Source organism: Oncorhynchus mykiss, chromosome 2 (genome assembly GCF_013265735.2).
Source record: "Oncorhynchus mykiss isolate Arlee chromosome 2, USDA_OmykA_1.1, whole genome shotgun sequence".
Lineage (NCBI taxonomy): Eukaryota > Metazoa > Chordata > Actinopteri > Salmoniformes > Salmonidae > Oncorhynchus > Oncorhynchus mykiss.
The window spans coordinates 2627501-2647958 of record NC_048566.1 but is presented as its reverse complement, the minus strand read 5'-3'; the positions used below and the strand labels follow the sequence as shown (position 1 = coordinate 2647958).

At 44.0% G+C, this 20458-nt stretch overlaps 1 protein-coding gene across 2 annotated transcripts in view; it reads left to right on the top strand.

The window, feature by feature from the left end:
- The window catches only part of cdkal1 (CDK5 regulatory subunit associated protein 1-like 1), a 746123-nt gene extending 743054 nt beyond the window's left edge, over positions 1-3069 (top strand). For both annotated transcript variants that reach the window (XM_036935217.1, XM_036935222.1), the window contains exon 15: positions 1763-3069. In XM_036935217.1, the coding sequence (XP_036791112.1) occupies positions 1763-1924 (162 nt within the window). In that variant the 3' untranslated portion in view covers positions 1925-3069. The remainder of the gene's footprint in view (positions 1-1762) is intronic.
- The last annotated feature ends 17389 nt before the right edge of the window (positions 3070-20458 follow it).

The window sequence follows — 20458 nt, the reverse complement described above, 5'->3', positions numbered from 1 at the left end:
TCCTCTAAATGATTATATGATAGGCCTCTCCCTCTCTTCTCTCCTGGTCTAGTGGGATATATCTCTATTACCATCTTCATTATAGATGAGTCTTTAATGCACCATCACATTAGGAGAGACTGAACAGGACTGGACCCCCAATAATGGCCATTTGATCCTGAGAGTCTGGGTCATATTATCTCTGGCACAAGGTTGTATTACAACCTGAACTTTACAGTGGGTTCTGGGAAAGTTATATGGTCAGAGATTCTAGATAAATAACCAAGGTGTTGTAGCCTTCAATCAGGGTCTCACTGTGTCAGAGAGGACAATGGGTCATGTACACTAGTCTTCATCAGGGTCTCACTGTGTCAGAGAGGACAATGGGTCATGTCCACTAGTTTTCATCAGGGTCTCACTGTGTCAGAGAGGACAATGGGACTTGTCCATGAGCCTACTGTACTGAAACCTGACTGAATGAGTTCAGTGTTCAGTCTTGTATAAACACACTAGGGAAAAGTGTCCATTTGGGAGCAGGATAACTACAGGTTCAGATGAATGACAGGAAGGAGAAAGGTCTCTATCTACAGGTCCAGATGAATGACAGGAAGGAGAAAAGTCTCTAACTACAGGTTCAGATATATGACAGGAAGGAGAAAAGTCTCTATCTACAGGTTCAGATGAATGACAGGAAGGAGAAAAGTCTCTAACTACAGGTTCAGATGAATGACAGGAAGGAGAAAAGTCTCTATCTACAGGTTCAGATGAATGACAGGAAGGAGAAAAGTCTCTTCTCAACTGTCTGAAGTTCCCGAGAGTTAAACATGTATAAATAGAATCCATTGAATGGGAAAATCAATGATGTCATAATGAGTGGACTGGCAGCCATATTGAGCGGACTGGCAGCCATATTGAGCGGACTGGCAGCCATATTGAGCGGACTGGCAGCCATATTGAGTGGACTGCCAGCCATATTGAGTGGACTGGAAGCCATATTGAGTGGACTGGTAGCCATATTGAGTGGACTGGCAGCCATATTGAGTGGACTGGCAGCCATCTTGAGTGGACTGGCAGCCATATTGAGTGGACTGGCAGCCATATTGAGTGGACTGGTAGCCATATTGAGTGGACTGGCAGCCATATTGAGTGGACTGGCAGCCACATTGAGTGGACTGACAGCCATATTGAGTGGACTGGCAGCCACATTGAGTGGACTGGCAGCCACATTGAGTGGACTGACAGCCATATTGAGTGGACTGGCAGCCATATTGAGTGGACTGGCAGCCATATTGAGTGGACTGGCAGCCATATTGAGTGGACTGACAGCCATATTGAGTGGACTGGCAGCCATATTGAGTGGACTGGCAGCCATATTGAGTGGACTGACAGCCATATTGAGTGGACTGGCAGCCATATTGAGTGGACTGGTAGCCATATTGAGTGGACTGGTAGCCATATTGAGTGGACTGACAGCCATATTGAGTGGACTGGCAGCCATATTGAGTGGACTGGTAGCCATATTGAGTGGACTGGCAGCCATATTGAGTGGACTGGCAGCCATATTGAGTGGACTGGCAGCCATATTGAGTGGACTGGCAGCCATATTGAGTGGACTGACAGCCATATTGAGTGGACTGGCAGCCATATTGAGTGGACTGACAGCCATATTGAGTGGACTGGCAGCCATATTGAGTGTCCCCGTAGCTCACAACAGATGATAACTCACTTCCTCTACAGTTCTCTATAGTGTAACCTTGGCTAACACTCTGCTGTCTCTCAACAGGAGCAGCTGTCCCTCCAGCAGAATGGGTCCGTCCCCTCCTCAGGCGTGCTGACTGTATCCTGGAGCCCCTGGAGCCTGGACAGAGAGGGGCTGAAGCTGCTGTCTATCGGCCTGGCTGTGGTGGCTATCCTAGTGGTCTTCATGTGGGAGAAACTCCACTGAGACCGAGGAGCTGGAAGACATGGACCTGGGCCTGTATTCATAGAGCGTCTCGGAGGAGGAGTGCTGATCCAACATCAGGGCCCCCTCTTTTACAATCATCCTTATATTCTACAAGGCAAAACTGATCCTAGATCAGCATTCATACACCGAGACTCTTTATGAATAAGGGACCTGGATCAAATAAATATGGAAATGATTTCCAAGTACTTTGTACTGGGCAAACTAAATCAAGCCTAGCTCGAGTATTTGAAAGAGTTTGACATGTTTATTTGGCCTATAGGTTTGGTTGAAATGGGTTTTGGATGGGTCCTAGTTTAGCTTTATATGAGGAAAAAAACTTCCCAGTCTTGGACAAAGACTGATGGATTCTGGAGCTGCATGTGAGAGTTAGGAAGAGGAGACGAGGGTAGGAAACAAGGACAGGAGATAAGGAGAGGACAGGTTAAAGACACGTTGTGTGATACTCTGGTTTAAGATGGTGGATATCTTTAATTAAAAGTATTTATTTTTACCAACAATGAAACAGACACAGAGGAACAGGTATATTTTTGGTAATGAATTTACATCACAGTAAAAGCCACACTCTCTGTGTCTGTCGTACTGTCATACCACATTGTGATTGTTTACCAAAACATTTGTTGTTGTTTTTTCCTCTCGTGTTTCTCTATTTGTATTTCTGTTTTTATGGTTTTCCATTTGAACGTCAGTCTACTACTGAGTAGACGGAGACCCCTTTGTGCCCTGGTATGAAGTAGTTAGAGAACAGGGTGCCATTTGGGATGCTGTGATGTTACGGTGTGAAACTGCATGTTGTTTGGATTCTATTCATGTACATCTCAGCAGTAGATCATCTCCTATCCCAGGGGACTTATTGTCTGGTCTAGATCCCTGTCTGCCTCTCAAATGGCACCCTATTCCCTTTATAGTGCACTACTTTCCACCAGGACTGGCACCCTATTCCCTATATAGTGCACTACTTTTCACCAGGACCCTATGGGGGGGGGGGGGGGGGGGGTCTGGCCAAAGGTAGTGCACTATATAGAGAATAGAGTGTAATTTGAAACACAGACTTGACAGTGTTTTCTCATCTTTGTTTGCAGTGTAAAGCTAACCTTAATAAACCTTAATAAACCAAAACTCCATGCTCGCTGTCTGTCTGGCTTTTTCTTTGTAACTCTTCCTAGAAGGCCAGCATCCCGGAGTCGCCTCTTCACTGTTGACATTGAGACTGGTGTTTTTGCTGGTACTATTTAATGAAGCTGCCAGTTGAGGACTTGTGGGGCGTCTGTTTCTCAAACTAGACTCTCTAATGTACTTGTCCTCTTGCTCAGTTGTGCACCGGGGCCTCCCACTCCTCTTTCTATTCTGATTAGAACCAGTTTGCGCTGTTCTGTGAAGGGAGTAGTACACAGCGTTGTACGAGATCTTCAGTTTCTTGGCAACTTCTCACATGGAATAGCCTTCATTTCTCAGAACAGGAATAGACTGACGAGTTTCAGAAGAAAGGTCTTTGTTTCCTGCCATTTTGAGCCTGTAATCGAACCCACAAATGCTAATGCTCCAGATACTCAACTAGTCTAAGGAAGGCCAGTTTTATTGCTTCTTTAATCAGAACTACAGTTTTCAGCTGTGCTAACATAACGGCAAAATGGTTTTCTAATGATTAATTAGCCTTTTAAAATGATAAACTTGGATTAGCTAACACAACGTGCCATTGGAACACAGGGGTGATGGTTGCTGATAATGGGCCTCTGTACGCCTATGTAGATATTCCATAAAAAATCAGCCTTTTCCAGCTAAAATAGTAATTTAAAACATTAACAATGTCTACACTGTAATTATGTAACTTTAATGGACAAAAAAAATGTGCTTTTCTTTCAAAAACAAGGACATTTCTAACTGACCCCAAACTTTTGAGCGTTAGGGTATATCTGAGTCTATGTTCAACATGTCTGTCAGCCTGTATATATCTGAGTATATATTCAACATGTCTGTCAGCCTGTATATATCTGAGTATATATTCAACATGTCTGTCAGCCTGTATATATCTGAGTCTATGTTCAACATGTCTGTCAGCCTGTATATATCTGAGTCTATGTTCAACATGTCTGTCAGCCTGTATATATCTGAGTCTATGTTCAACATGTCTGTCAGCCTGTATATATCTGAGTCTATGTTCAACATGTCTGTCAGCCTGTATATATCTGAGTCTATGTTCAACATGTCTGTCAGCCTGTATATATCTGAGTCTATGTTCAACATGTCTGTCAGCCTGTATATATCTGAGTCTATGTTCAACATGTCTGTCAGCCTGTATATATCTGAGTATATATTCAACATGTCTGTCAGCCTGTATATATCTGAGTCTATATTCAACATGTCTGTCAGCCTGTATATATCTGAGTCTATGTTCAACATGTCTGTCAGCCTGTATATATCTGAGTCTATGTTCAACATGTCTGTCAGCCTGTATATATCTGAGTCTATGTTCAACATGTCTGTCAGCCTGTATATATCTGAGTCTATGTTCAACATGTCTGTCAGCCTGTATATATCTGAGTCTATGTTCAACATGTCTGTCAGCCTGTATATATCTGAGTCTATGTTCAACATGTCTGTCAGCCTGTATATATCTGAGTCTATGTTCAACATGTCTGTCAGCCTGTATATATCTGAGTCTATGTTCAACATGTCTGTCAGCCTGTATATATCTGAGTCTATGTTCAACATGTCTGTCAGCCTGTATATATCTGAGTATATATTCAACATGTCTGTCAGCCTGTATATATCTGAGTCTATATTCAACATGTCTGTCAGCCTGTATATATCTGAGTCTATGTTCAACATGTCTGTCAGCCTGTATATATCTGAGTCTATGTTCAACATGTCTGTCAGCCTGTATATATCTGAGTCTATATTCAACATGTCTGTCAGCCTGTATATATCTGAGTCTATGTTCAACATGTCTGTCAGCCTGTATATATCTGAGTCTATGTTCAACATGTCTGTCAGCCTGTATATATCTGAGTCTATGTTCAACATGTCTGTCAGCCTGTATATATCTGAGTCTATATTCAACATGTCTGTCAGCCTGTATATATCTGAGTCTATATTCAACATGTCTGTCAGCCTGTATATATCTGAGTCTATGTTCAACATGTCTGTCAGCCTGTATATATCTGAGTCTATGTTCAACATGTCTGTCAGCCTGTATATATCTGAGTCTATATTCAACATGTCTGTCAGCCTGTATATATCTGAGTCTATGTTCAACATGTCTGTCAGCCTGTATATATCTGAGTCTATGTTCAACATGTCTGTCAGCCTGTATATATCTGAGTCTATATTCAACATGTCTGTCAGCCTGTATATATCTGAGTCTATGTTCAACATGTCTGTCAGCCTGTATATATCTGAGTCTATGTTCAACATGTCTGTCAGCCTGGGTGGGGGTGTAGGTCCTGTATGTTGTTGATAGAATGGATGATGGTGGGGGTGTAGGGTCCTGTATATGTTGTTGATAGAATGGATGATGGTTGGTGGCAGTGCTGTATGTTGTTGATAAAATGGATGATGGTAGGTCCTGTATGTTGTTGATAGAATGGATGATGGTGGGGGTGTAGGGTCCTGTATATGTTGTTGATAGAATGGATGATGGTTGGTGGCAGTGCTGTATGTTGTTGATAGAATGGATGATGGTGGGGGTGTAGGGTCCTGTATATGTTGTTGATAGAATGGATGATGGTTGGTGGCAGTGCTGTATGTTGTTGATAGAATGGATGATGGTAGGTCCTGTATGTTGTTGATAGAATGGATGATGGTGGGGGTGTAGGTCCTGTATGTTGTTGATAGAATGGATGATGGTGGGGGTCCTGTATGTTGTTGATATGATGGTGGGGGTGTAGGTGCTGTATGTTGTTGATAGCATGGATGATGGTGGGGGTGTAGGGTCCTGTATGTTGTTGATAGAATGGATGATGGTGGAGGTGTAGGGTCCTGTATGTTGTTGATAGAATGGATGATGGTGGGGTGTAGGTCCTGTATGTTGTTGATAGAATGGATGATGGTGGGGTGTAGGTCCTGTATGTTGTTGATAAAATGGATGATGGTGGGGGTGTAGGGTCCTGTATATGTTGTTGATAGAATGGATGATGGTGGGGGTGTAGGTCCTGTATGTTGTTGATAGAATGAATTCTGGTGGGTGTGTAGGGTCCTGTATGTTGTTGATAGAATGGATGATGGTGGGGTGTAGGTCCTGTATGTTGTTGATATGATGGATGATGGTGGGGTGTAGGGTCCTGTATGTTGTTGATAGAATGGATGATGGTGGGGGTGTAGGGTCCTGTATGTTGTTGATAGAATGGATGATGGTGGGTCCTGTATGTTGTTGATATGATGGATGATGGTGGGGTGTAGGGTCCTGTATGTTGTTGATAGAATGGATGATGGTGGGGTGTAGGGTCCTGTATGTTGTTGATATGATGGATGATGGTGGGGTTGTAGGTCCTGTATGTTGTTGATAGAATGGATGATGGTGGGTCCTGTATGTTGTTGATATGATGGATGATGGTGGGGTGTAGGGTCCTGTATGTTGTTGATAAAATGGATGATGGTGGGTCCTGTATGTTGTTGATATGATGGATGATGGTGGGGTGTAGGGTCCTGTATGTTGTTGATATGATGGATGATGGTGGGGGTGTAGGTCCTGTATGCTGTTGATATGATGGATGATGGTGGGGGTGTAGGTCCTGTATGTTGTTGATAGAATGGATGATGGTGGGGGTGTAGGGTCCTGTATGTTGTTGATATGATGGATGATGGTGGGGGTGTAGGTCCTGTATGTTGTTGATATGATGGATGATGGTGGGGGTGTAGGTCCTGTATGTTGTTGATAGAATGGATGATGGTGGGGGTGTAGGGTCCTGTATGTTGTTGATAGAATGGATGATGGTGGGGGTGTAGGTCCTGTATGTTGTTGATAGAATGGATGATGGTGGGGGTGTAGGGTCCTGTATGTTGTTGATATGATGGATGATGGTGGGGGTGTAGGTCCTGTATGTTGTTGATATGATGGATGATGGTGGGGTGTAGGTCCTGTATGTTGTTGATATGATGGATGATGGTGGGGGTGTAGGTCCTGTATGTTGTTGATATGATGGATGATGGTGGGGGTGTAGGTCCTGTATGTTGTTGATAGAATGGATGATGGTGGGGGTGTAGGGTCCTGTATGTTGTTGATATGATGGATGATGGTGGGGGTGTAGGGTCCTGTATGTTGTTGATATGATGGATGATGGTGGGGGTGTAGGTCCTGTATGTTGTTGATAGAATGGATGATGGTGGGGGTGTAGGGTCCTGTATGTTGTTGATAGAATGGATGATGGTGGGGGTGTAGGGTCCTGTATGTTGTTGATGGATGGATGATGGTGGGGGTGTAGGTCCTGTATGTTGTTGATAGAATGGATGATGGTGGGGTGTAGGTCCTGTATGTTGTTGATAGAATGGATGATGGTGGGGTGTAGGGTCCTGTATGTTGTTGATATGATGGATGATGGTGGGGGTGTAGGTCCTGTATGTTGTTGATATGATGGTGGGGGTGTAGGTCCTGTATGTTGTTGATATGATGGATGATGGTGGGGGTGTAGGTCCTGTATGTTGTTGATATGATGGTGGGGGTGTAGGGTCCTGTCCTGGTGACCCCCAGCCCTCTGTAGTAATGGTAGATGTGGTGACCCCCAGTCCTCTGTAGTAATGGTAGATGTGGTGACCCCCAGCCCTCTGTAGTAATGGTAGATGTGGTGACCCCCAGCCCTCTGTAGTAATGGTAGATGTGGTGACCCCCAGTCCTCTGTAGTAATGTTAGATGTGGTGACCCCCAGCCCTCTGTAGTAATGGTAGATGTGGTGACCCCCAGCCCTCTGTAGTAATGGTAGATGTGGTGACCCCCAGCCCTCTGTAGTAATGGTAGATGTGGTGACCCCCAGCCCTCTGTAGTAATGGTAGATGTGGTGACCCCCAGCCCTCTGTAGTAATGGTAGATGTGGTGACCCCCAGCCCTCTGTAGTAATGGTAGATGTGGTGACCCCCAGTCCTCTGTAGTAATGGTAGATGTGGTGACCCCCAGTCCTCTGTAGTAATGGTAGATGTGGTGACCCCCAGTCCTCTGTAGTAATGGTAGATGTGGTGACCCCCAGTCCTCTGTAGTAATGGTAGATGTGGTGACCCCCAGTCCTCTGTAGTAATGGTAGATGTGGTGACCCCCAGTCCTCTGTAGTAATGGTAGATGTGGTGACCCCCAGTCCTCTGTAGTAATGGTAGATGTGGTGACCCCCAGTCCTCTGTAGTAATGGTAGATGTGGTGACCCCCAGTCCTCTGTAGTAATGGTAGATGTGGTGACCCCCAGTCCTCTGTAGTAATGGTAGATGTGGTGACCCCCAGTCCTCTGTAGTAATGGTTGATGTGGTGACTCCCAGTCCTCTGTAGTAATGGTAGATGTGGTGACTCCCAGTCCTCTGCAGTAATGGTAGATGTGGTGACTCCCAGTCCTCTGTAGTAATGGTAGATGTGGTGACTCCCAGTCCTCTGCAGTAATGGTAGATGTGGTGACCCCCAGCCCTCTGTAGTAATGGTAGATGTGGTGACCCCCAGCCCTCTGTAGTAATGGTAGATGTGGTGACCCCCAGCCCTCTGTAGTAATGGTAGATGTGGTGACTCCCAGTCCTCTGTAGTAATGGTAGATGTGGTGACTTTTGAATTCAACCATTTTTCAAGGACGAAACCCGTTTTTTTCTCCAGTGTTTCTGGCTTCTCTCCTCGTGAATTCTTAAAGCCAAGGGTTTATACGCTCCATACAATGTGTTTCTTTAACCATGTCCATCCGATGTGTCACGGTGGGAGGGTCTTTTTTTTGTAGACACCTCCTTGTGATAGCTTTTTTACTGACTTTAACTGGTGCTTTTCTCTATTGGGTGAGTTATCAGGTATTTTCACCCAATGTCAAAACACCATTAGTTTCCCACTGTTAGATCTTATTTCTCCCCTGTAAGTTTCAATTTTGCGAAGGCAGGACCAAAAGATGGGCGTGTGATCCGCCCTTGATAGCCCGCGTTCTCATCCAACAAGGGTTTTTGGGAACCAGTCTGTTTTGATTTCAGTTTAGGTCTTATGACTGAAACGTATAACGTTCTTCCAACAGAATCCTCTCTCTCCCCCACAAGTCCTTGAGTTGGTGGAGCTTTGTTGAGTCTCTGATATGTTCAACCGCGTTTCATCAGTTATTTCAACGTTACCTTCCTCCTCACATTTCTGTTTGACGTAGTTTGACGTGTTTCTTTGAGGATATAGAATACCCCAAGTAAAGATTGAAATGGTTTATTATTATTTTTAATATACTCCCCTAGTTGTATTGAATACGTGGATCAATTTCTGAGGTGCCCGAGGGTCAATCACTTTGTATTTATTTTAAAAGTAGTGGTGGACCTGTAAGGTACCTGTAAAACAAAATCTTTTTTATCCAAACCATGTTTTTTTTTTTTTACTTGGGTCCCTGGAAGTTCTCTAGATGCCTTATAATTGTACAAACAGGTGTACAAACAGGTGTACAAACAGGTGTATAAACAGGTGTACAAACAGGTGTACAAACAGGTGTATAAACAGGTGTATAAACAGGTGTACAAACAGGTGTTCAAACAGGTGTTCCAACAGGTGTATAAACAGGTGTACAAACAGGTGTACAAACAGGTGTACAAACAGGTGTACAAACAGGTGTACAAACAGGTGTATAAACAGGTGTACAAACAGGTGTACAAACAGGTGTACAAACAGGTGTACAAACAGGTGTACAAGCAGGTGTTCAAACAGGTGTATAAACAGGTGTACAAACAGGTGTACAAACAGGTGTACAAACAGGTGTTCCAACAGGTGTACAAACAGGTGTACAAACAGGTGTATAAACAGGTGTATAAACAGGTGTACAAACAGGTGTACAAACAGGTGTACAAACAGGTGTACAAACAGGTGTACAAACAGGTGTACAAACAGGTGTACAAACAGGTGTATAAACAGGTGTACAAACAGGTGTACAAACAGGTGTATAAACAGGTGTACAAACAGGTGTACAAACAGGTGTACAAACAGGTGTATAAACAGGTGTACAAACAGGTGTACAAACAGGTGTACAAACAGGTGTACAAACAGGTGTACAAACAGGTGTACAAACAGGTGTATAAACAGGTGTACAAACAGGTGTACAAACAGGTGTATAAACAGGTGTACAAACAGGTGTACAAACAGGTGTACAAACAGGTGTACAAACAGGTGTACAAACAGGTGTATAAACAGGTGTACAAACAGGTGTATAAACAGGTGTACAAACAGGTGTACAAACAGGTGACGCAAAAAATGCCTATTTTGCGTCACCTGTTTAAATCTGCTGTCCTGAATTTTCAGGGATGAAGCCGAGGTCGTGTGCGGGCCAGCTCAGCAGTTTGTCCTTTGCTACCCTAGTCCTTGTTACCCAAAACTGACTGTATGGGTATCTCAGACGGCCCAATTCGGATGTTTGTTTCCACTAATTGGTCTTTTGACCAATCAAATCACATCTTTTCACGTCAGATCTTTTTCAGAGCTGATCTGATTGGTCAAAAGACCAATTACTGAAGAAAAAAAAGATCAGAATTGGGCTCCCTGTCTAAACGCAGCCAGAAGTGTGTGGATGTTTCTGCTTTAATTGACAGCCTCTCGATGAACGCCACGAGACAGCATGGATTGCACCCGTCAACGTAACGATTATATGCCAAACCCATATCAGAATATCAGCAAGGGAGTAATTGACAATCAAGGTTCAAGACTGTGGCCATCGCCTGCAATCATTTAGGTGGAGACGTGGAAGTTTGTACGTCACCTTTAGAGACGTGTTCCTGGGTGTTAACGAGACGGGATCTGATCTCTTCAGAGCCTGGCTGTACATGAGAACTTGTTCTCAACTAGCCTACCTGGTTAAATAAAGGTGAAATAAAATACGACAGTTCACAGTGAGGGCATTGTGGGAATTGTTGCTCCAACAGAGATGTGATTCACCTAAGTTATTATTAGTATATTATTCAAGAATCAATAGGTATTGATCGTTCATTTCTAAGTCCAAAAACTAATGTAGGAAGTGTATAGTCCAGCTTTAATGTTTAAAGCACAACAACAAACCAGTCTTCTCGCTTGTTAATGCAATTAGACAGTTCATTGTAAAGTTAATTGTAAAGTTAATTGTTAGGTTAATTGATGGTAAAATAGAGAAATCCATCTTAATAACAGCTTGAAGACAATAGTCATACCAAGAGAGACATCCATCCTGCAGATTTCATTTCCAAAGTGGTTAATGACATCTGAGGTTCCTCCCACAGCATTGAAGTTCTCCGTCTCCACAAGCACATTAGAGGGCTGTTAAGATGACTGTTGTTGACTGGCACAAATGTTGACTTAGGTCCACAAATGACTTTGAATTACCCTCAGTTGATTCAGTCAAAGGCATAAGCCCAAACACTGGCTCGTCTGGCAAGTGACCAACACACTCAATAGAAGCAATCTTTCTCACAATGGGTTGTTGTGAAATCCCAGGGTGCATTGCAACAACGGAGGAGTGTGTGTGTGTGGGTTAGATAACACCGACAGAGTCATGAAGCCAGCCAGCCACATGGGCCACACAACTTAGAGACATAGAGTCAGACAGCCAGACTCGAGGGCCACACAACTTAGAGACATAGAGTCAGACAGCCAGACTCGAGGGCCACCCAACTCAAGGACACAGCGCACCCCTCGTAGGGATAACTAAAGCCCTGCATTGAGTTTATTGTTTACTACGGATGTGTTTGCCAAGTCATTTCCCTTGGAACAGGCACTATGGTGTGTAGAGCACTGTAAACACAGAGACATCAATGGGTAGAGATAGGAAGGAGAAGGGTAGAGATAAAGAAAGAAAGAGGGAAGGAAAGAAAGAAAGGAACGAAGGAAGGAAGGGAGGGAGAGAGGGTAGAGATAAAGAAAGAGTGAAAGAGAGCAAGAGAGGAAGAGAGCAAGAGAGGAAGGAAGGAAGGAAGGAAGGAAGGAAGGGAGGGAGGGAGAGAGGGTAGAGATAAAGAAAGAGTGAAAGAGAGCAAGAGAGGAAGGAAGGAAGGAAGGAAGGAAGGGAGAGAGGGTAGAGATAAAGAAAGAGTGAAAGAGAGCAAGGAAGGAAGGAAGGAAGGAAGGAAGGAAGGAAGGGAGGGAGAGAGGGTAGAGATAAAGAAAGAGAGCAAGAGAGGAAGAGAGGAAGGAAGGAAGGAAGGAAGGAAGGAAGGAAGGAAGGAAGGAAGGAAGGAAGGAAGGAAGGAAGGAAGGAAGGAAGGAAGGGAGAGAGGGTAGAGATAAAGAAAGAGTGAAAGAGAGCAAGAGAGCAAGGAAGGAAGGAAGGAAGGAAGGAAGGAAGGAAGGAAGGAAGGAAGGAGAGCTCATATTTGTGCATTGAATCCATAAAGAGAGGATTCACTGAATTAGAATGTAATGTGAGTTTCCGTCCGATCCTCTGGAACTCTCACAGTTCTGTTAACTGGGCCGTTCATTTATAGTACATCTTTATATGCTTTAAGTGCATCTGGACTCAACAAGATTCTTTCATTACTGAAATTAAAATGACAATTTCTGCTTGGTGAAACTTCATTTGGTTCATTTGAGGCTATTGATGTTCACAGTGAGGGGCATTGTGGCTCCAACAGAGACGTGATTCACAGAGAGAGGAGCTGAGATGAGGATCTGGCCCACGTTTACATCTGCCCCGGCATCCCAAATGAGACCCTATTCCCTATGTGGTGCACTACTATTAACCAGAGCCCGTTGGGGAGTGCACGGTATAGGGAATTAGGGTGCCATTAGGGCCCAAACCAGCGTGTTCCCTCATCTCACCATGTGATGCTCACTTCCCTATTACAATCAATTATTATCTAATGCTTTTTCATCACATTACACTAACTGGGCAATGAGGTGATGTGATACGACGCTGGAAATACCTCTTCCTTTCTAGTACAGAGCAGTGGGACAGCAGCCTCTCATCCTGTCGCTGGAACTCATTGTTCTTGTGAGATGCCTACAGCACTGACAACACTGTGGTGTGGAGTGTTTTAGTGCTGAATACTGTGGTGTGGAGTGTTTTAGTGCTGAATACTGTGGTGTGGAGTGTTTTAGTGCTAAATACTGTGGTGTGGAGTGTTTTAGTGCTGAATACTGTGGTGTGGAGTGTTTTAGTGCTGAATACTGTGGTGTGGAGTGTTTTAGTGCTAAATACTGTGGTGTGGAGTGTTTTAGTGCTGAATACTGTGGTGTGGAGTGTTTTAGCGCTGAACAATGTCATGTGGAGTGTTTTAGTGCTGAATACTGTGGTGTGGAGTGTTTTAGTGCTGAATACTGTGGTGTGGAGTGTTTTAGTGCTGAATACTGTGGTGTGGAGTGTTTTAGTGCTGAATACTGTGGTGTTTTAGTGCTGAATACTGTGGTGTGGAGTGTTTTAGTGCTGAATACTGTGGTGTGGAGTGTTTTAGTGCTGAATACTGTGGTGTTTTAGTGCTGAATACTGTGGTGTTTTAGTGCTGAATACTGTGGTGTGGAGTGTTTTAGTGCTGAATACTGTGGTGTTTTAGTGTTTTAGTGGTGAATACTGTGGTGTTTTAGTGCTGAATACTGTGGTGTTTTAGTGCTGAATACTTTGGTGTGGAGTGTTTTAGTGCTGAATACTGTGGTGTTTTAGTGCTGAATACTGTGGTGTGGAGTGTTTTAGTGCTGAATACTGTGGTGTTTTAGTGCTGAATACTGTGGTGTGGAGTGTTTTAGTGCTGAATACTGTGGTGTGGAGTGTTTTAGTGCTGAATACTGTGGTGTTTTAGTGCTGAATACTGTGGTGTTTTAGTGCTGAATACTGTGGTGTGGAGTGTTTTAGTGCTGAATACTGTGGTGTTTTAGTGTTTTAGTGGTGAATACTGTGGTGTTTTAGTGCTGAATACTGTGGTGTTTTAGTGCTGAATACTGTGGTGTTTTAGTGGTGAATACTGTGGTGTTTTAGTGGTGAATACTGTGGTGTTTTAGTGGTGAATACTGTGGTGTGGAGTGTTTTAGTGCTGAATACTGTGGTGTTTTAGTGTTTTAGTGGTGAATACTGTGGTGTTTTAGTGCTGAATACTGTGGTGTTTTAGTGGTGAATACTGTGGTGTTTTAGTGCTGAATACTGTGGAGTTTTAGTGCTGAATACTGTGGAGTTTTAGTGCTGAATACTGTGGTGTTTTAGTGCTGAATACTGTGGTGTTTTAGTGCTGAATACTGTGGTGTGGAGTGTTTTAGTGCTGAATACTGTGGTGTTTTAGTGTTTTAGTGGTGAATACTGTGGTGTTTTAGTGCTGAATACTGTGGTGTTTTAGTGCTGAATACTGTGGTGTTTTAGTGCTGAATACTGTGGCGTTTTAGTGGTGAATACTGTGGTGTTTTAGTGCTGAATACTGTGATGTTTTAGTGGTGAATACTGTGGTGTTTTATTGTTGAATACTGTGGTGTTTTAGTGCTGAATACTGTGGTGTTTTAGTGCTGAATACTGTGGTGTTTTAGTGCTGAATACTGTGGTGTTTTAGTGGTGAATACTGTGGTGTTTTAGTGTTTTAGTGGTGAATACTGTGGTGTTTTAGTGTTTTAGTGGTGAATACTGTGGTGTTTTAGTCCTGAATACTGTGGTGTTTTAGTGTTTTAGTGGTGAATACTGTGGTGTTTTAGTGTTGAATACTGTGGTGTTTTAGTGTTTTAGTGGTGAATACTGTGGTGTTTTAGTCCTGAATACTGTGGTGTTTTAGTGCTGAATACTGTGGTGTTTTAGTGTTGAATACTGTGGTGTTTTAGTGTTTTAGTGGTGAATACTGTGGTGTTTTAGTGTTTTAGTGCTGAATACTGTGGTGTTTTAGTGTTTTAGTGCTGAATACTGTGGTGTTTTAGTGCTGAATACTGTGGTGTTTTAGTGCTGAATACTGTGGTGTTTTAGTGCTGAATACTGTGGTGTTTTAGTGTTTTAGTGCTGAATACTGTGGTGTTTTAGTGTTTTAGTGCTGAATACTGTGGTGTTTTAGTGTTTTAGTGGTGAATACTGTGGTGTTTTAGTGTTTTAGTGGTGAATACTGTGGTGTTTTAGTGCTGAATACTGTGGTGTTTTAGTGTTTTAGTGGTGAATACTGTGGTGTTTTAGTCCTGAATACTGTGGTGTTTTAGTGGTGAATACTGTGGTGTTTTAGTGCTGAATACTGTGGTGTTTTAGTGCTGAATACTGTGGTGTTTTAGTGTTTTAGTGGTGAATACTGTGGTGTTTTAGTGGTGAATACTGTGGTGTTTTAGTGGTGAATACTGTGGTGTTTTAGTGCTGAATACTGTGGTGTTTTAGTGTTTCACTGCTGTGTTTGTGACATTTCCTGACGTTCTTAAAGGATAATGTTTGTTAATTTGTCATTACTCTGTAAGTACACTTTTAGCTACCCTATAATATTTAAAAGCAAACAGCAAGATGTTTTTTAAATGTTTTAATTGAAGCGTTAGGTGATGAAATACATATTAGCATACTGGAATTAAAAATGTTTTAGTTTTGTCGTTTTAATTTTTTACACACTCAGAGTGTCTCTTCAAACAGAGAAGGCGTCTGCCTGGAGTCAAGAGAAGCAACGCCGCTGTCAAACAAACCATTGGTTTGACTGGGTGCGTCACCGAGGCAACGAGGCAATAATTGAACATTGCGCTGAAATACAGACCGTTGTTTATTATGACGTACACACCCTGAGGCCTAACTGACAGAGAGGCCAGTGAAAGGAGCTCTCCACACAACGCTATAACGGAGGAAGGATCTTTCAACGCCTCCAATAATCTGATGACTTGGCAGCGTTTGCACAGCGGGCGAGCAGCATGCCTGATTCATTGGGTTGTGTGTGTGTGTGTGTGTGTGTGTGTGTGTGTGTGTGTGTTCCTCCTGTTCAAAGCCAACCCAAGGACACGGATAGTGTGAAACACAGTGTGTGTCTGACTGATGTTGTGAGATTCACTCTGAACAGGTGCTGAGACAGGATATCAGGGCCTGTTTAGAGAAAGCAGTTGGTGTTTACAGAACACGGATGCTGAGACAGGATATCAGGGCCTGTTTAGAGGAACCAGTTGGTGTTTACAGAACACGGATGCTGAGACAGGATATCAGGGCCTGTTTAGGAAAACAGTTGGTATTTACAGAACACGGATGCTGAGACAGGATATCAGGGCCTGCTTAGAGGAAGTATTTGGTATTTACAGAACACAGATGCTGAGACAGGATATCAGGGCCTGCTTAGAGGAAGTATTTGGTATTTACAGAACACAGATGCTGAGACAGGATATCAGGGCCTGCTTAGAGGAAGTATTTGGTATTTACAGAACACAGATGCTGAGACAGGATATCAGGGCCTGCTTAGAGGAAGTATTTGGTGTTTACAGAACATGGATGCTGAGACAGGATATCAGGGCCTGCTTAGAGGAAGTATTTGGTATTTTTAGAACACAGATGCTGAGACAGGATATCAGGGCCTGTTTAGAGGAACCAGTTGGTGTTTACAGAACACGGATGCTGAGACAGGATATCAGGGCCTGTTTAGAGGAACCAGTTGGTGTTTACAGAACACGGATGCTGAGACAGGATATCAGGGCCTGTTTAGAGGAACCAGTTGGTATTTACAGAACACAGATGCTGAGACAGGATATCAGGGCCTGTTTAGAGGAACCAGTTGGTGTTTACAGAACACGGATGCTGAGACAGGATATCAGGGCCTGTTTAGAGAAAGCAGTTGGTGTTTACAGAACACGGATGCTGAGACAGGATATCAGGGCCTGTTTAGAGGAACCAGTTGGTGTTTACAGAACACGGATGCTGAGACAGGATATCAGGGCCTGTTTAGGAAAACAGTTGGTATTTACAGAACACGGATGCTGACACAGGATATCAGGGCCTGCTTAGAGGAAGTATTTGGTATTTACAGAACACAGATGCTGAGACAGGATATCAGGGCCTGCTTAGAGGAAGTATTTGGTGTTTACAGAACATGGATGCTGAGACAGGATATCAGGGCCTGCTTAGAGGAAGTATTTGGTATTTACAGAACACAGATGCTGAGACAGGATATCAGGGCCTGCTTAGAGGAAGTATTTGGTATTTACAGAACACAGATGCTGAGACAGGATATCAGGGCCTGCTTAGAGGAAGTATTTGGTGTTTACAGAACATGGATGCTGAGACAGGATATCAGGGCCTGCTTAGAGGAAGTATTTGGTATTTACAGAACACAGATGCTGAGACAGGATATCAGGGCCTGCTTAGAGGAAGTATTTGGTGTTTACAGAACATGGATGCTGAGACAGGATATCAGGGCCTGTTTAGAGGAAGTATTTGGTATTTACAGAACACGGATGCTGAGACAGGATATCAGGACCTGTTTAGAGGATCCAGTTGGTGTTTACAGAACACGGATGCTGAGACAGGATATCAGGACCTGTTTAGAGGATCCAGTTGGTGTTTACAGAACACGGATGCTGAGACAGGATATCAGGGCCTGTTTAGAGGAACCAGTTGGTGTTTACAGAACACGGATGCTGAGACAGGATATCAGGGCCTGTTTAGAGGAACCAGTTGGTATTTACAGAACACGGATGCTGAGACAGGATATCAGGGCCTGTTTAGAGGAACCAGTTGGTGTTTACAGAACACGGATGCTGAGACAGGATATCAGGGCCTGTTTAGAGGAACCAGTTGGTGTTTACAGAACACGGATGCTGAGACAGGATATCAGGGCCTGCTTAGAGGAAGCAGTTGGTATTTACAGAACATGGATGCTGAGACAGGATATCAGGGCCTGTTTAGAGAAAGCAGTTGGTGTTTACAGAACATGGATGCTGAGACAGGATATCAGGGCCTGTTTAGAGGAACCAGTTGGTGTTTACAGAACATGGATGCTGAGACAGGATATCAGGGCCTGTTTAGAGGAAGTATTTGGTATTTACAGAACACGGATGCTGAGACAGGATATCAGGACCTGTTTAGAGGATCCAGTTGGTGTTTACAGAACACGGATGCTGAGACAGGATATCAGGACCTGTTTAGAGGATCCAGTTGGTGTTTACAGAACACGGATGCTGAGACAGGATATCAGGGCCTGTTTAGAGGAACCAGTTGTAGCAGTAGAGAATGATGTGAAAACATGAATGGCTATTGACGTGGATGATGATGATTGAGTATATGATACATGGAATGTTTAGGCACACGTGTAGGAATGTGTGTATTCTCATTTGAAATGTACACCGAGTGTACAAAACATTATGAACACCTGCTCTTTCCATGGTATAGACTGACCATGTGACTCCAGGTGAAAGATATGATCCCTTATTGATGCCACTTGTTAAATACACTTTAATCAGTGTAGATCAGTCTCACCCAAGTGGTGCAGGGTTGCCAAGTGGTTAGAGTGTAGGGACGGCAGGTCGCCTAGTGGTTAGAGTGTAGGGACGGAAGGTAGCCTAGTGGTTAGAGTGTAGGAGCGGCAGGTCGTCTAGTGGTTAGAGTGTAGGGATGGAAGGTAGCCTAGTGGTTAGAGTGTAGGGACGGCAGGTAGCCTAGTGGTTAGAGTGGAGGGGCGGCAGGGTTGCCAAGTGGTTAGAGTGTAGGGACGGAAGGTCGCCTAGTGGTTAGAGTGGAGGGACGGAAGGTCGCCTAGTGGTTAGAGTGGAGGGACGGCAGGTAGCCTAGTGGTTAGAGTGTAGGGACGGCAGGTAGCCTAGTGGTTAGAGTGTAGGGACGGCAGGTAGCCTAGTGGTTAGAGTGTAGGGACGGCAGGGTTACTAAGCGGTTAGAGTGTAGGGACGGCTGGTAGCCTAGTGGTTAGAGTGTAGGGACGGCAGGTAGCCTACACTAGCCGTCATTGTAAATAAGAATTTGTTCTTAACGGACTAAATAAAAAAAACATGTTTTGAATCAGCTGTGTCAGGGCAAAATAAAAAATGTGTACCCTTTGGGGTCCCGAGGACGGAGTTTGGAAAACACTGGTGTAGATGAAAGGGAGGAGACGGGTTAAAGAAGGAATTTTAAGCCTTGAGACAATTGAGACATGGATTGTGTCTGTTTTTTATTCAGAGGGTGAATGAGCAAGACAAAATATTTAGTTATATGTGACTAACTCACGGTGACAAAAAACATGTCAGAACTTCAAGGTCTCGAAGTGTCTGGAACTCTCTAGGAGGGATGTGACGCCATTTCTTCCACGAGAAATTCCATAATTTGTTGTTTTGTTGGTGGCGGTGGAAAACGGCGTCTCAGGCTCCGCTCCTGAATGGTCAATACGTGTTGAACTGGGTTGAGATGTGGGGACTGACACGGCCGCGGCATGTGACTTACCTCGTTGTCATCCTGTTCGTCAAACCGTTCAGTGACCACTCGTGCCCTGCGGATGGGGGCATCGTCATCCTATGGGGGAGGGGGGGGCGTAACCATGGTAGCCAAAATAATGGCCTGCCCAGCATTTGTATACATGACCCTAAGCTTGATGGGATGTCAGTTGCTTGAGTCACAACTTCCAAGGAGCATTCAAGGCACAAACAAGTCATTTGCTGTTGAGCCGTTCTCCTTTAGCTAAATGTGTTTCCTGAAGAACAGATATTAGGTTTGATATTCATTCACATAACGGTATAGGCTGCTAATCAAGGCCCCGCCGTCCCTCCTCTCTGTCTCTCACGGTGCCACAACGTCATCTTTGAGCCAGCTAATGAGACAACGGGCTCTCTGTTCTGAGAACACAGAGGCCCCCTGGTAGGGCTGGGGAGTTGTCACTGGCAGAGCGAAGGAGAAATGGTTTATTCTAAATTATAAACTGGGTGGTTCGAGCCCTGAATGCTGATTTGCTGACAACTGTGGTATATCAGACCGTATACCATGGGTATGACAAAACATTTTGTTCTACTTTCTTAATGGCATTTGTAACCAATTTTAACTAAGAACATATTGGCCATATTCCACACCCCCTCGTGGCTTATTGCTTAATTGACTTTGTGGTAGCAGGTCTCAGATGCCATTCACTGGTACAGCAGCAATGTCTGTCTCCAGACTCCGGCTATCTCACCTTCCTCTCTGTCTAGCCTCCAGCTATCTCACCTTCCTCTCTGACTAGCCTCCAGATATCTCACCTTCATCTCTGTCTAGCCTCCAGATATCTCACCTTCATCTCTGTCTAGCCTCCAGCTATCTCACCTTCCTCTCTGTCTAGCCTCCAGTTATCTCACCTTCCTCTCTGTCTAGCCTCCAGTTATCTCACCTTCCTCTCTGTCTAGCCTCCAGTTATCTCACCTTCCTCTCTGTCTAGTATCCAGCTATCTCACCTTCCTCTCTGTCTAGCCTCCAGCTATCTCACCTTCCTCTGAACAGAAGAGGAGGCTGTTAGAACAGTAGAGGGAGGAGGCTGTTAGAACAGTAGAGGGAGGAGGCTGTT